The sequence below is a fragment of the Amphiura filiformis genome, unplaced genomic scaffold, assembly GCF_039555335.1.
Source record: "Amphiura filiformis unplaced genomic scaffold, Afil_fr2py scaffold_51, whole genome shotgun sequence".
NCBI classification, from domain to species: Eukaryota; Metazoa; Echinodermata; class Ophiuroidea; order Amphilepidida; family Amphiuridae; genus Amphiura; species Amphiura filiformis.
This window is the reverse complement of record NW_027305515.1, coordinates 677,112-691,661: the sequence shown is the minus strand read 5'-3', so window position 1 is coordinate 691,661 and position 14,550 is coordinate 677,112. Positions and strand designations below refer to the sequence as shown.

General features: G+C 36.9%; 1 protein-coding gene across 1 annotated transcript; it reads right to left on the bottom strand.

Annotated features, from left to right (window-relative positions):
• Positions 1–1,477: 1,477 nt before the first annotated feature.
• LOC140144358 (SH3 domain-binding glutamic acid-rich-like protein 3) lies at positions 1,478–10,816 on the bottom strand. The gene is made up of 3 exons (XM_072166180.1): positions 10,541–10,816; positions 2,984–3,151; positions 1,478–1,814 (listed from the first exon to the last, which is right to left on the bottom strand). The coding sequence occupies exons 1-3, from the start codon at positions 10,658–10,660 to the stop codon at positions 1,752–1,754; spliced, it is 351 nt and encodes a 116-aa protein (XP_072022281.1). The 5' UTR covers positions 10,661–10,816; the 3' UTR covers positions 1,478–1,751.
• Positions 10,817–14,550: the final 3,734 nt, after the last annotated feature.

Sequence of the window (14,550 nt, the reverse complement as noted above, 5' to 3'; positions counted from 1 at the left end):
CACCTGGTTCTGTGCCATCTGATATCCTACGAGACAAGTCAACAGAGGGCGGTGCAGTCAGCGAAGTGAGCTAATACTAGACTCTTGATTTAGAATATATTGTATGACTAATTTTATTTTTAGGCGGGAACTGCAGCTGCTGCATTATGACGTGGCGCCAAAATTTGACAAAAGGTGATAAATGCATGCATGTATAGGCGATGCGACAGATGTAAAAAACTTTTGATTTATGAATGAAGTGACGGCATTCTGTGGTGTTGAAATGCAATTATCTCCGAATTGGGATTTATTCAGACAAGCAAACTTACATACCTATAAAATTTATTTTAAGACAAAATGTACAGATGTAAAGAAATTGAAGAATATTAATGATAGGTTTAATGAACGCGTATTACTTGTTGGGAGGTAAATTAGACAAAATAATGCACGCGCGCTGATGTTGATGCGTCTAATGCACGATACGCCCGAATCAATTTAAAAGTACTTCCATTTTTAGTGGACATACCTACCACATGCCTACTAAAAGGACAGCGTTATAAGCTAAAAGGACAGCGTTATAAGCTAAAAGGACAGCGTTATAAGCTAAAAAGACAGCGTTATAAGCTAAAAGGACAGCCTTATAAGCTAAAAGGACAGCGTTATAAGCTAAAAGGACAGCGTTATAAGCTAAAAAGACAGCGTTATAAGCTAAAAGGACAGTTATAAGCTAAAAGGACAGCCTTATAAGCTAAAAGGACAGCGTTATAAGCTAAAACGACAGCGTTATAAGCTAAAAGGACAGCGTTATAAGCTAAAAAGACAGCGTTATAAGCTAAAAGGACAGCGTTATAAGCTAAAGGGACAGCGTTATAAGCTAAAAAGACAGCGTTATAAGCTAAAAGGACAGCCTTATAAGCTAAAAGGACAGCGTTATAAGCAAATTTTCCCTCACAAGTACATAGGTCTAACAGTTTAGTATTTGCTGAAAGATCAAGTGATCAAGTATGATTTAAAGTCATTTCTTTTGGATAAATCAATTGGATCACTTTTTAAAGAAGCATCAAACATGCAGTTGGTCTTTGGTTCAAATCCATTATGGTTGATTAGCAAGAAGGTCTTGCTAGTAAATGTAAAGAGACTGCTTATGGCAATCCAACATTGTTTTGTACATGAATTTTCAGACATTATTACCTGTGAGAGAAAGTCCGACTTAAAAGTAATACCTTTGACGGTTTCAAAAAGTGATGAAATGCGTACATGTACACATGCAGGACAATTATGATTAGGTTGTTGACAAATTATCTTTTCTTTTTATCCATTAAGCCAGGTCCCCATTTTGTGAAGTATTACTCGAAACTTACACGAGATTCATCAATCAGTTATTCTGGTGAAAGATGGAATTCACCATAATCATGATAATTAATGACCAATGGATCCCAAAGTTTCACGGTGAAAGACTCGCTGGATACACGAACAGAAATAGACGGATAACATAATATAACTTCACAATAATCTTTAATTCCGCATCATCAAATCAACAAAGTATCACAACATAGATTACGGATTGAGTACGCTTGCGGTCTGTCTCCATCAATAGCTGGTCGCCAAATACAAGGATTCGTATTTAGCCATAATCGAGGAGAGAAAGACCCCGGAGCGATATATTTAAATAGCCTAATTGAATAATAGAAAGAAAATACATAGCGCCATAACAGAAGTCACCTTACAAGAAGAGTCTCTATGGTTAGATTGATCAAATGTCATTTTTTACTTTAACAGTTTATGAATTTCTCCAACGTTTCGTATTCAACTGCTTCCTCAAATGCTGCATAGTCCTGTAGATAGACAAAATGAAAATACTCCATTTACATTATATGACCATTTGTGAAGTGGGGTTCCTTTGCATTTCGTCAGTATTAGGATTGAGCATCATTTTACATTGAAACACACATAATTTACAAACTATAGAAATAATGGCAACTAAATTTCATTTGGGGCAAATCTTAAAGCAGGTGCAAATCCATATGCATGAAAGTTATCAAAAAATTGTAACATTAAAACCATTGATTGGTGCAAAGTAGGGGCAATTGACCACCTAAAGACCTAATTTTTTCTGGTGTTTGGGGAAAAAATCCATATCTTCAATACGAAAGGTCAAAATTTTCAATTGATCGTCGGCTTTTCATCCCACCTACATACACTTTAAGTATCAATCATCAGATTTATAAAGTTTACTTCGAGTTATACTGTTAAATATCAAAAATATCAATTTTTAATCATTTGCCATAAAATGTGTATTACATTGCGAATTTCAAAGAATCAAAATTATTGATATCAGAAGGACATTTTTCGTATTCAGAATGCAATTCGATATGTCTGATGTGCTCCAATGTCCCGCAATAAATACTGTCCAAACGTTCATACCCCATCCCTTAAAGAGCGCTTACAAAAATAATATGTCGCATGATGACGCAATTGCATCACATGAAATAACTTTGCATCAGTTATATGTCAGGCATTGTGAAAAATCTAAACATTTCGCTTTGGACCTCGGAATATCCCGAGGGGCGTAGATTTTTCACAATGCCCTCCAAATAACTGATGCACAGTTATTTACCTCTAAATAAACAATTTATAATTATGAAAACAATGAAAACCCATTTTGAAAATGTCAAAATTGTATTGTAAAATATTTTTTGCATACATTTTTTCACCCAAATAATTATTTTGTTATCACTTGAATAACATTATAATAACATTTTGCAGTTAAGTTTTCAAAAAATGTTTTTGAATGTTATGAAAACGTTTTGTACCCTTTATAACCTGACATTTAGACGTTTTCTGGCAACCATTTCTAACCTTTTGTGAATAAGGTAAAAATGTTTTGTGTTTGCTGGGATGGTATACCGCACCTCCAATTGAATCGCAGTATCGCACATTGACTCCACTCTCTTTCACCTTATAAGGCATCTCTAGGTTCCCTGACTCTGGTTCCCTGACTTACCCCACAATATCTGTCATCATTTGCGAACTGAGGTGGCAATGCTTTGGGATTACCCGCAATCTCTCTCATCTTTGCTTTGAAGTCGTCACTCTGTGATATATCAATCGTTTGATAAGGAATCTTTTTGCTATCTAAGACCAATTCAATCTTCTGCTGTTGTTTCCTGACCTGATTAATAAAAGTATGAATTAATTGATTTACAAAAAGTATGATTTAGAAGGAACTATTTAGCCATGCTGATTTAATATTTTAGTCGGCTTGTTCACTCTTCAATCCTACTTCCAGGGACAACCGCATGTTGTTCACATGAAATTTGTGCACTATTTTAGCACCCATCAATGTGAATTGTACATTTTCGTATTATTTTAGCCACAAATCAAGGTGTAATACGAATATTGCCCCTGTATTTTTACAGAAAGCCTACTTAGACATGTTAGACCAAAGAAGTATTTGCCGAAACGTGGGGGGTATTGTGTACCCCCATCCGAAAATGTGGAGGGACATGTTACCCCTGACCCCCCCCCCCCTCCTTACCCCGGCCCAGGGATTGGTACCCATGTCGCCGATGCGGTATGGAAACTGACGGAGGAAGCCTGGACACGGTTGTTTGATGGGGTCATTTACTACTTTTTCAAACAAAACATCATGTATAACCAAATTTTAGGCTTAAACAGCTAAAAGTGATATCGTACTAATGTATACAGGTGCTTTTGAGTCGTTCTCAACTTTAATTTCCCCTCTTTTACAAAATTATTCACTTTTATAGTATTTTTTAAAGCTTTTTCGGATATAAAATGTATCTAATAATGCCACAATTGGTGGCGCTATTTAGTTACTGGAATTTACCCTTTCAAGCTTTTAATACATATAATTCCTTTTATTGTTTGATAAAATATGTTTATAACATTTCCTTGTTGCTTGTTTCACCTATTCCAGCTGTTTTAATGGCGGTATTAATCACCTAACCCATACAAATAAAGAAATATGATTTAAGATAAATAGCGCCATCTATAGTTTGCATTTAGTTAATAATGAAGCCAATTCTATATACATCAAACAGCCGTGTGGAGGAGGTTGACTTTTATCGCGCATGAGAAGATTATGGACCGGGTGGTGGTTACGTGGAAGCCCGGTGTGGAAGGGGAGCATTGGGCTGCCTTAGATTAGCCTACTTCAAGTGACAAGATTTCAGGTTCGTCAGAGGCGACGAAGTTGCAAAATATATGCTGTTTATGCTAGCATCAATTTTTCAAATTTGGACGTATTCAATTGTCCGTTTGAATCATAACGAGCTTCAAGTACATCTTTGGGGGCATTTTCCTTTCATAATCATGCAGGGGCGTAGCAAGAGCATCAGGGCCCATGGACATGGAGCAGTGCGCCCTTTTTACATCTCCTTTATCATCCCTATTTGATTTTTGCTTTTGCTCGGGGCCCTGAACCCTCGGTGCATGCTCATTGACTTCGTCCAGACGTCCACCCGGTCAACCGCTTGCTACGCCCCTGTCATTATGATTCCTTTATTCTTGAATTTGAAGTCGGCGTATCTCTCGTTGATAGTCGGTTGATCCTATTACTCAAGCAGCGCTGCAAGTTTTTCTTGATTTAAGGTTGGTTCTGCAATGGGCCATTGCATTTAAAATCCACACTCCCCCTGTGGAAGATTTTGGAAATATCTACCACAGGGGGAGTATAGATGTCAAATGGAATGACCACATTAGAAACTCACCCTCACTCTGTGGAAGATTCAAGTTGAATCTTTCTCAGAAGGTGTATGAAATTCAAATGGAGCTGCCTAAAGGTGTTCATTCCATTTGAAATTCATACTCCCCCTGTGGCAGATATTTCCAAAATCTTCCACAGGGGTAGTGTGTATTTTAAATGGAATAGCCCAATATGCTTGTTATCGTTCCTGGGTCTTAAAATCTCTGGAAAAGAAAAAGCGATGACATTCAAGTTGTCTGTATAAAACGTCCAAGGAGGGAGAGTTGTCTTTAGTTTAAAAATCAACATGGCATCTACGGACATGACGGAGGTAAGTCATAATAAATGCCACCCATATGCCTACTAATGGCGATACTTGTGGTGGGAAAAAGAAAGCGATCGAATTCATTACCACTCTCCCTCTCTTCTATAAAGTTCTATGTCCCTCTTGCTTTCACCTCTCTCTTTCACGTTGGTCGGGGAGAGGGAATTCCAGATGCTGAATCTACATCAAATAATAATATTGTGCGAAAAAAGTTCTTATCAGAGCACCATTTTGGTGTTTACATCGAGTTCTATCTATAGACAGCGTGACCGTTGCGCGATGCAGGCGTTATAACCTCCATTTGTGGTAATAAAAGACAGTTTTTCTTTTTAAAAAAAACCCGTTGCTATTTTTTTATAAAAATTTTCCCAGTTTGCAATATGAACATGCAGAGATAGTTGCCTTATATGCTCTTTTCCAAAAACAAAATAAAACGTCCTTCAATGATAAATGCAACCTAATTATAGATGAGTTTACCAAAGGTAAGAGACCGGTATATCTTTATGCTTGAGTGAACCCCATGCAACCACTATACTGTTCAATAGTCTTATTGTGATGTGGCGGGAGTTTTAAAAACACGAGCCCTGAACAAAATATGATGCGCGCGCAAACTAAACTGCCAGGCAAAAAAACATGGAAATTGTGATGATGCGTGCGCATACTGCCCGGCATTGACGTCAGAAGTCAACTCATCTATAGAAGCTCAAAAACCTCACTGTCGGAGCCCAACTGTAAATTCGGATTATATTTGGATGTACTTTACATTTAACAACGTCAGGTGGTGAATCTACATTAATTATATCTATCCAAGAATAAAATAGACAACAATAAAGATAGGCAAGCAAAATAGTACAAAATTGTATTGTAAAATATTTTTTGCATACATTTTTTCACCCAAATAATTATTTTGTTATCACTTGAATAACATTATAACAATATTTTGCAGTTAAGTTTTCAAAAAATGTTTTTGAATGTTATGAAAACGTTTTGTACCCTTTATAGCCTGACATTTAGACGTTTTCTGGCAACCTTTTCTAACCTTTTGCGAATAAGGTAAAAAATATTTTGTAAGGTAAAAAATATCCAAGAATAAAATAGACAACAATAAAGATAGGCAAGCAAAATAGTACATGATGCCCATATTAATTATAGCTATCCAAGAACCAAATAGATAACAATATAGATATGCGAACATATTATGATTTAGTACATTTACAAATGTACAAATGGGTAAATAGTTTTCCCATAATAAATTATGTTTATTTGTATAATTCCCGTCGATCATGCCACTGTTTTTCCAAGGTTTCCCTTTGTTGTGGTTTTAATTGTACATGTACATTGTATTACTGTACACATACGAATACTGCTTACTAATAACATTGGGATGTGGAAGTACAGTAAGCCCCTAGTCAGTATGCTTCGACTATATTTATAAATACGTACTTATAAATACCCACGTGACCACCTCCACGCTGCCATAACAGCTTGTAGACAGTAAGTCTTGAAGTGACCTTCTACATAGCGGGTGGTCTTCCTGTACATTTGAACATTACATTATTTTAACACCAATTCAGCTCACATGTCCGCACTGTATAGTCGTGCGGAAGACTCTTTTCAAGCTCATTCTGTAAAGAAATGTCTTTGAGCACGAGAAATAGGGAAATAACAAAAAGCAAGCCTCTGAATCTCTGTGTGAAAGTTATGGAGCGTAAACTCTCTCATTTGCATAACAAGGAACCACTTTCATAAGAGTCAACACCCTTAATATCAGTTAAGTTGATCGCCGGTTTGTCATGGAATGCAAAGGCGGTAAACAACGCGAGACTGTGCAGCAAATTTTCTATTGTTCAACCTTGTGATTATATTGTAAACGTTTCCGTCGATAAGTTTTTTTTCCGTCGGCAAATACTTTCAAAATGTTGTTTTTGGTAACATGTTACAAATTCGGAATCCCCACATGTGTAATAATTTTGCTATTCAATTAATACTTAAATTTGATGATATTTATCTAAAGAGTTCCTATCCTTTTCAATGGAATGAGGATATGGTCACGCTTGGTCTTGGTATGTCGTACCCATGGGTTACGTGCGTATTTATAAATATGTATTTATACTAGTCGAAGGTAGCTGGTAGTACATTTTTCCTTCAGACAAATGGTAAACAAAAACAAAAAACATCTTTTGCAGTATAAAACTAGGTGCATGTGAATTCTTACCAATCGTGTGCGTATACTCGTCTGCCAAAGGAAATTAATTTTTGGACTTTAAAGGCTATTAAAATTTTAATTATAACTTGTATTATATTGCGAATTTACCAAATTCAGAATAAATTGCTGTTTAGGGATATTTCTCGTATGCTGCAAGAACCTTTGTGTGCATATGTATCCCCACCCGTTCCAAACACGCCACATGTTTCCTAACAATCTGTAATTGAAGCACTTTCCGGTAATCATTAACGACTGAACCTGGGTTGTACTAATCACACAATTTTCAGACTTTTGTTTTCTGTAACAAAATATGCATTTGTATCAAATCATTTATTGGAAACGTTATTGTGGAATATACGCCTCATTATACAGTATATCAACTGAAAAGATTTTAATTTTTTATAAACAGTACAAACATGTAGGGTAATATCAATTTAAAGTACACCCTTGAAGAATTTGTTTTCCCTGTGAAAAGTAAGTTGGAATAGATCCTGATCTGTATGATCTATTAATAATTATTAATAATTATCAATAAATAGTAACGGAAGACACATTCGTCCACGCCCGAATTTGAGATTTCTTGATATTTATCAACACTAAGATGTATTCTTTCACTTGAAACTGATGAAATACAACTTGCTAATATTTATTCGTATTTTTGCTTGAGTTTATTTCACTCTTTTCAACTCTTTAAAAAGTCACATGGCTCAAGACAGCTCAGTAAATTGGCGGGAAATAATGAATCAGAAATGCGAGACTGCGAAATATTGTGATTACACACGCGCGATATGCGTTGCGTGACAAGGCGCAACTCTGTCGTTTAGAGCATAGACATATCAACCTAGACCTATAACTGCCCATCCCTGACCATGGCAGTAGGTGAAGCCTCGTATCCAAGGTGATTTTGGTCGAGTGGTCGGACGCGGAGAAATAAGCGTTCATGTCTGGAGAGAAAAACGCGCTCGTTTGCGTGATTGTTGCGCCATTATCGCTCGCGTCAAATGCAACATGTTCCATACACGCGAACAAATCTGCTTGCTTGCGTCCGGGTTGGCGTCTTTGTCAAAGTCGTTGCTAAGCAGTGTCGGCTTCACTACGCGAACCAAAGTTCTAGGTCTAGGTACTTGTTTGTCTGGGGTTTAGAGTACATCAAAGTCTAGGGAAGGTTTTTTCAAAACATTTGTTTGAACAAAAATATACTCCATTATGTGCAATTTTGACCTTAATAGAGTGACAGAGTTGCTTTTTTCACATATTTTTTTTTCAATATTTCGAAAAAGAGACGAATTTAAAAGATAAATAAAAAACCTTACCTAAGTTCATGTCTCTTCTTCATTAAAAGCTAACTGATTTTTTTTACTCTGAATGGATTTTAAGTATTGGGGTAAAAAAGTGAATTTTTGTGATTTTTTCAAAAAGTCGAGATTTTTGAAAAAATCTGACGTCACCATGGGATTCCTTGACTCACTCCCTTTCCAAAATTGTATAGTTTTATATATTTTGGACATACAATTCAGAAATAATGATGCCCGAAAAGGTCCATGTTCTCTCCCATTAATCTGGCCTTAAAGAAAATTACGGTGTGCTAAATCTTCTGCAATTATCATGATGCAGTAGCACTTTTTATTGTTATTCGTTTACATTTGTTTTGCCTGATAATCATACAAATTTTGTAATTGATTCATCAGCGCTCTGTTTGATTTACGATACTACGGTGTGGCTGTGCTAAATCTTCTGCAATATCATGATGCACTTTTTATTGTTATTCGTTTACATCTGTTTTACCTGATAATCATACAAATGTTTAAACATGTTGTGATTGATTCATAATTTTAAATGCTGTTCATGAGCGCACATGATCGAGCACATTTTATATACCTCATATATACATTCCTGTCATCTGATTGGTTGAAAGTGCAGTCATTGAATTAACTATGCCCGCAAAATGAACTATGGACCGGTCCATGGAAATGAACTATGGACCGGTTACGTGCGTCACAATCAAACTGCGTAAAATGATATTACGCACGCGTTAATGTTTTCACGCGTTATAATTACGCAGAAATCGCAGATTGTAATCTGTGTGCCGTTCGCATTGAAACTATTAATTTCTCTTCCCAAAATCGATGCTTTTAACCAAACAGATGACAAGAATCTTAAGATTTGGTATATAAAAAAAATATTGACTTACGCCTCGGGGCATAGTCATGGTTTTGAGATCACCGCGGGCCTATAATTTTAACCATGCCCCGAATAAAAAGCAGTCAATATTTGTATAATATATTATATAGTCCACAACTTATAAGTTCTCTCTAATACTTTTTAGAATAAGTCAAAATATTTTACAAAATGTAAAATGTAAACATCTGTATAGCCCTATTTGTTTTACACATATGGACCAATTTATAGCGTCGCACATCATTGGTTAATTGTGTAAGAAAAGAGGCCGTTTTAAAAGTTGCACCTGAGTCCATAGCAGTCAGGTTTTCTTTAACAAACACATGAGTAGACTCCTATGAACTCAGATGCAACTTTTAAGACAGTTTAAAACGGTCTCTTTTTTACAAAATGAACCATTGTGACTGAACGCAATGACGTGTGACGCTATAATTTGGTCCATATGTGTAAAACAAATACGGCTACCCATATCTTTTTACAGGTTTGCATTTTGTCAAATATTTTTCGATTTATTTTAAAAAGTATTTAGGGGGAACTTATAAGTTGTGGACCCTATACATTGTGATCTCAGTTTTGTCGGAAATGCGAAAGCAGTGTAAACAATTGTTTCGTCAGTTCAATAGGAAGTTGTCGATCACATTTAGATTTTTGGTGTAAGTTAACGACAAAGACATTTTCCGATTAGTTTTACAACTATAAAATGTGTCAAACATTTGTTCCAATCTACCAAAAATTTAAACGAAAATCGGAGAAACTTGTCAAAAACTATTTTTTACGTAAATAGTGTATATCTTGTGACACTTACCGGTCATATTTTGTAAAAATTATTACAATTTATTAAACTTTGGCCGATTGTCTGTAATATGCAACAAACCGCACGCTTCTACGCCTTTTACTGTCCTGTAATAACCAAAAATCAAATTTCACTTTTTATACCAAAAATAAAATTTGATGCAAATTCCGTCAAAAGTCATATATGTACCCATGCAAAATTTTCTAGAAATGAGTGTTTTCTTTTTTTAAAAGTGAAATGTTGATGTTGTGCGACCGTTGCCGGTGCATTTTTCAACTTCGTACCCGCTTAGCTATTTTAATACACAAATCACAAGGTACATAAAACAAACTTAACTATCGCTACACCTACCTCCAGATTGCCAGGCACAGAAGTGTAGTAATATTTCACGCTTCCCATGCTAGGGATCACAAAAAGAGACAGAAAAACAAATGAGTGGATCAGAAGCATGACACAGGTTACCGATGTCATCCAGACTGTGAAACAAAAGAAGTGGTCTTGGGCTAGTCACCAACAAATCTAAGATTGTAGGAATGTAATGAGACTGTTGCTTGACTCGTTCGCACAAATTGTTTCAAATTCGTGTATGTAAGTCTACGCTTAGTGAAATCTACAGCAGATCGCGAAATAGGAAGGTCCTTACATACATCTATTTTGTCTCGTACATGTAAAAATAAACATTTTGGGGCGCCGCTACGGCGGGTCCCTTATTTGGCTTGACTTTGCGAAATGCGTCTAATTTCGGTCTTGCTAGATTTACTTCGCAACTGTTTTGCTTAAAAGTATGCCCAGCTTAGAAATAAAAACACAACTTGCTTGGTTTTGATTTTATTATTCTTTACTAATATGCACGGGATGAAATCTTATGCGTCTAGGCCCGTTATCCTTTGTTTAAAATACAAAATTAATGGACTCATAAAAACACCAACGCTTTTCAGAGATGGCCCATTACGATCGCAGAGTATGATCCAGGTGAAGAGTGGCATGATTTGATGCGGCAAAAATTATGAGAGGTCAAGAGGTCAAGCTCGCGAGAGGTTTAGAGTGGTCACGTCGTCCGCAACTTTTTAGCTTATTTTAACTCTATTTGGTTGCTTTCACTTTTTTTATCGCACGATGGTTTGTTCTCGTAAACTTTGTGAACTGCACCGTACCAATAATTTTGGATTTTGGTGTTTTTTATGACTTTTAATCTTAACTTGAAAATTCAACCTGCATCCATCTACCCGGAGGCCATTTTGCATCATTGTCTACTACGCAATTACAAATCATCTTTGTGCGCCATCTTGAATTTTTCTCCCACCACCAACTTTTTGCCACGGATTTGCGGTCAACGTTTACGTTTTCGTGATCTACCATCATCAGTGAATCGTTATATTATGGGACTAAAGCCTTTTACCATCATCAGTGTTATTTGTTTCAATACTGTATTTTTGAGGATTTCATCATATAAGGTAGGATCGAACTTATACTATTCAGCCTTGGGAACCAGGCCTATAATTGTTGCTCATTTTAGTCATTAAGACCCCCCTAATTCTAGTACGCATAAAGGTGCTAATATTGACACATTCAAATTGTTTAGACCATCACTTGTTGGTGATAACGTAATTTCATGCAGTCTTCAAAATAATTTGTCTGTGCAAATTTTCTGTGCTTACATCATGCAGTTATTGTTAACTACATGCATGCACACAACACAGGGGCACTCACATAGGTAATAGACCCGTACTAGTAGCGATGTGCTGTGTGTATAGGAGATGAACTAGTTAGCGTCATAAATCAAAAAGTATAAAAGCTCTGATTTTAGTATTTGCTCTATGTTTCAATTACTTATTCTTTTCAAAATATCTGAATTTTTAATCCGGTACAAGCTTTAATAACGGGGAAGCATGCATTTGTATGAGAAAGGAAATCTACCATCTTATCCAAACTCCCGTGTTAATCCAATGCACATTTTACTTCACCGGGCCGCCCTGACGTGGTCGCGTTTGGAAGAGGAGTGCCACCAAACCGTAATAGGTACAAATTTAGTACTTTCTGTCAATCAAGTATGGTTTATTTTCTACATGTCAATCTTTAAATTATTAGCATAGTCCTTATAATAACGATGGAGCGCCTTGATAAATAAATGATAGCAAACCAGTGAAAAATCCCCAAAACTCAGTCAGTGGAGCTCCACCCGTACATGTCAACAGCGTCATTATCGATTGGATTAGTCGACCGTAGCGGACAATTCGATCGCTCATTGGATTAATATTATCACGTGGTAAGAAATGTGCATTGGACAATCGATTACTATAATGGTTTAGTACTGCATATTTCGGTTTAATCTTCACTAAGCGGGTTTATGGCTGAAAAGGTCACGGTTAATTTGCCGTGGACAAAACTGCAATATGATGCGACTCATACTCAAAATCTAGCCATCAGAGGCTTTACATATTACTCAAAAACTTCCACAAAATATAACTCATTTCCGAGGGTTGCTTTTACTCATGTTATCAGGGGATGTACATGTACACCCACATCCAGGGCCATCCCAGCGTACCAAGAACAAAGTTTAAAAAAAAACCCTATTGCTGCCTGCTCTATGTGCAGGGGCGTAGCAAGAGCATCAGGGGCCCATGGACAAGGAGCAGCAAGGGCCCTTTTAACCAGGGCGGGAATTACCTTATGGTGGCCCTGGGCGAGGCCAAAATTTGGAGGTCCGAACTCATGTGCCGAGGGCATGTGCACTCAAGTCAGTGGCCAGGTTTTGATTTACGTATAAAATAGAGGGGCTGACATATTTTGTTCCGATATTACTAGACATTTGCGCGCAAAGCACGCGAAAAAAAGACTATTTTGCCACAGATCAACATGAATTTTGCTATTTGAATGCGCGCGAAGCACGGAAAAGTTTACAATTTTGCAAAAAAAACCATGCTGTTATTGAGGTTAAAAGAAAGATCCATAAGGCATTTTGGGGGCCCTGGACCTGAGCCCATCTGGCCCAATGGTAAATCCGGCCCTGCTCTCCATTATCAGCCCTAATTTAATTTTCGCTTGTGTGTTCGAGGCCCTGAACCCTCGGAGCCCATGGACTTCGTCCACCCTGTCCCCCGCTTGCTACGCCCCTGATTGGCATCTGCCATGAATTGAAGAATATGACGAAGGAAAGAAGACCAGATATGGGAGGGGAAGATGGAGTTAGAAATGGAAAAGAAAGAAGAAAATGCCAACAGAACATGAGGAAACCAAACGAAAGGGAAGCCCGAAGAGGAAAGGGGAAGGGAAACTCCAGAAAGGGACGAGGAGAAGAATACTGAAGACAAATGAAGAAGTACAAATTTAGAGGGAAGTATATGTAATTTAAGTGAATTAACTTCTCATCTTTTTATACATGGTAGGCTGCTTTTGATTGACATTATTTTAATTGCAGGTTTTGTTTTTCCCAATTCATCATAACAATACAGTCAAATTTTGTCATATTACGGCTCTAATTTCTTGATAATGAAAATCAATCTCTTTATGCCTATATTAGTAGCCATTTGTTACATCTCATCAAGCTTAAATAACCAGGTCATCACGCTCATGGTGCCCGTGTTTATTAGATATTGAGATATTGGAGCTCCAAAATGACAACAGATGTGTTTTAATGATGAATGGGAAGTAATGCCTCCTAAACCAACCTGTTCACGGTTTAATCCATGATTTACGATCTTATAATATGAAATTGGTTAATCAAACCTGATTTTTTTTGGCATAATGTGACCCGCCCACCACGAAACGCTCGTAAAGTCGGCCCCTGGTCAATTTTGAGTTATGGTTTGTGGAACTTGGTTCCGTCAGCAAAAGGATACCTTATTTTGGTGCTGCATAATGTCTCTTTTCCACATTGCTGGTAATAAATATCAAACTGTCATAATTGGCAGTCACTTCAAATCATCCACAAGTTAACGAGATTCAGGAATGTCCTCTCATTGTTAATTGTTAGTTAACCCACCACACCTGGAGCAGGATTTAGCCAAAGCAAACAAAGACTAAGCTATTATCCTCTTCAACAATAGGATTAATGATTGGTTTAAAAGGTGTTTGGCTGGCGCTACGAAAATGACAAACATTAGCTCAGAATAGAATTTGCCGACTTTACGAGCAGTTTGTGGTTGACGGTCACATATTGTTATGTTTACACATGTCCCAACTTACACCTGAATGGAAAAAGCCAAATCTGTTGTGTTTGTAGGTCAACAGAACAATTTTGACATAAAGTCATACCTATGACTTTTAAGTCCCCAAAATTAGCAATTAGAGAATGAATTTGGAGAAAACCTTCTGATAATTACAAACACTCGCTGAGCAGCAAGACCTTCCCTCTAAGCTTT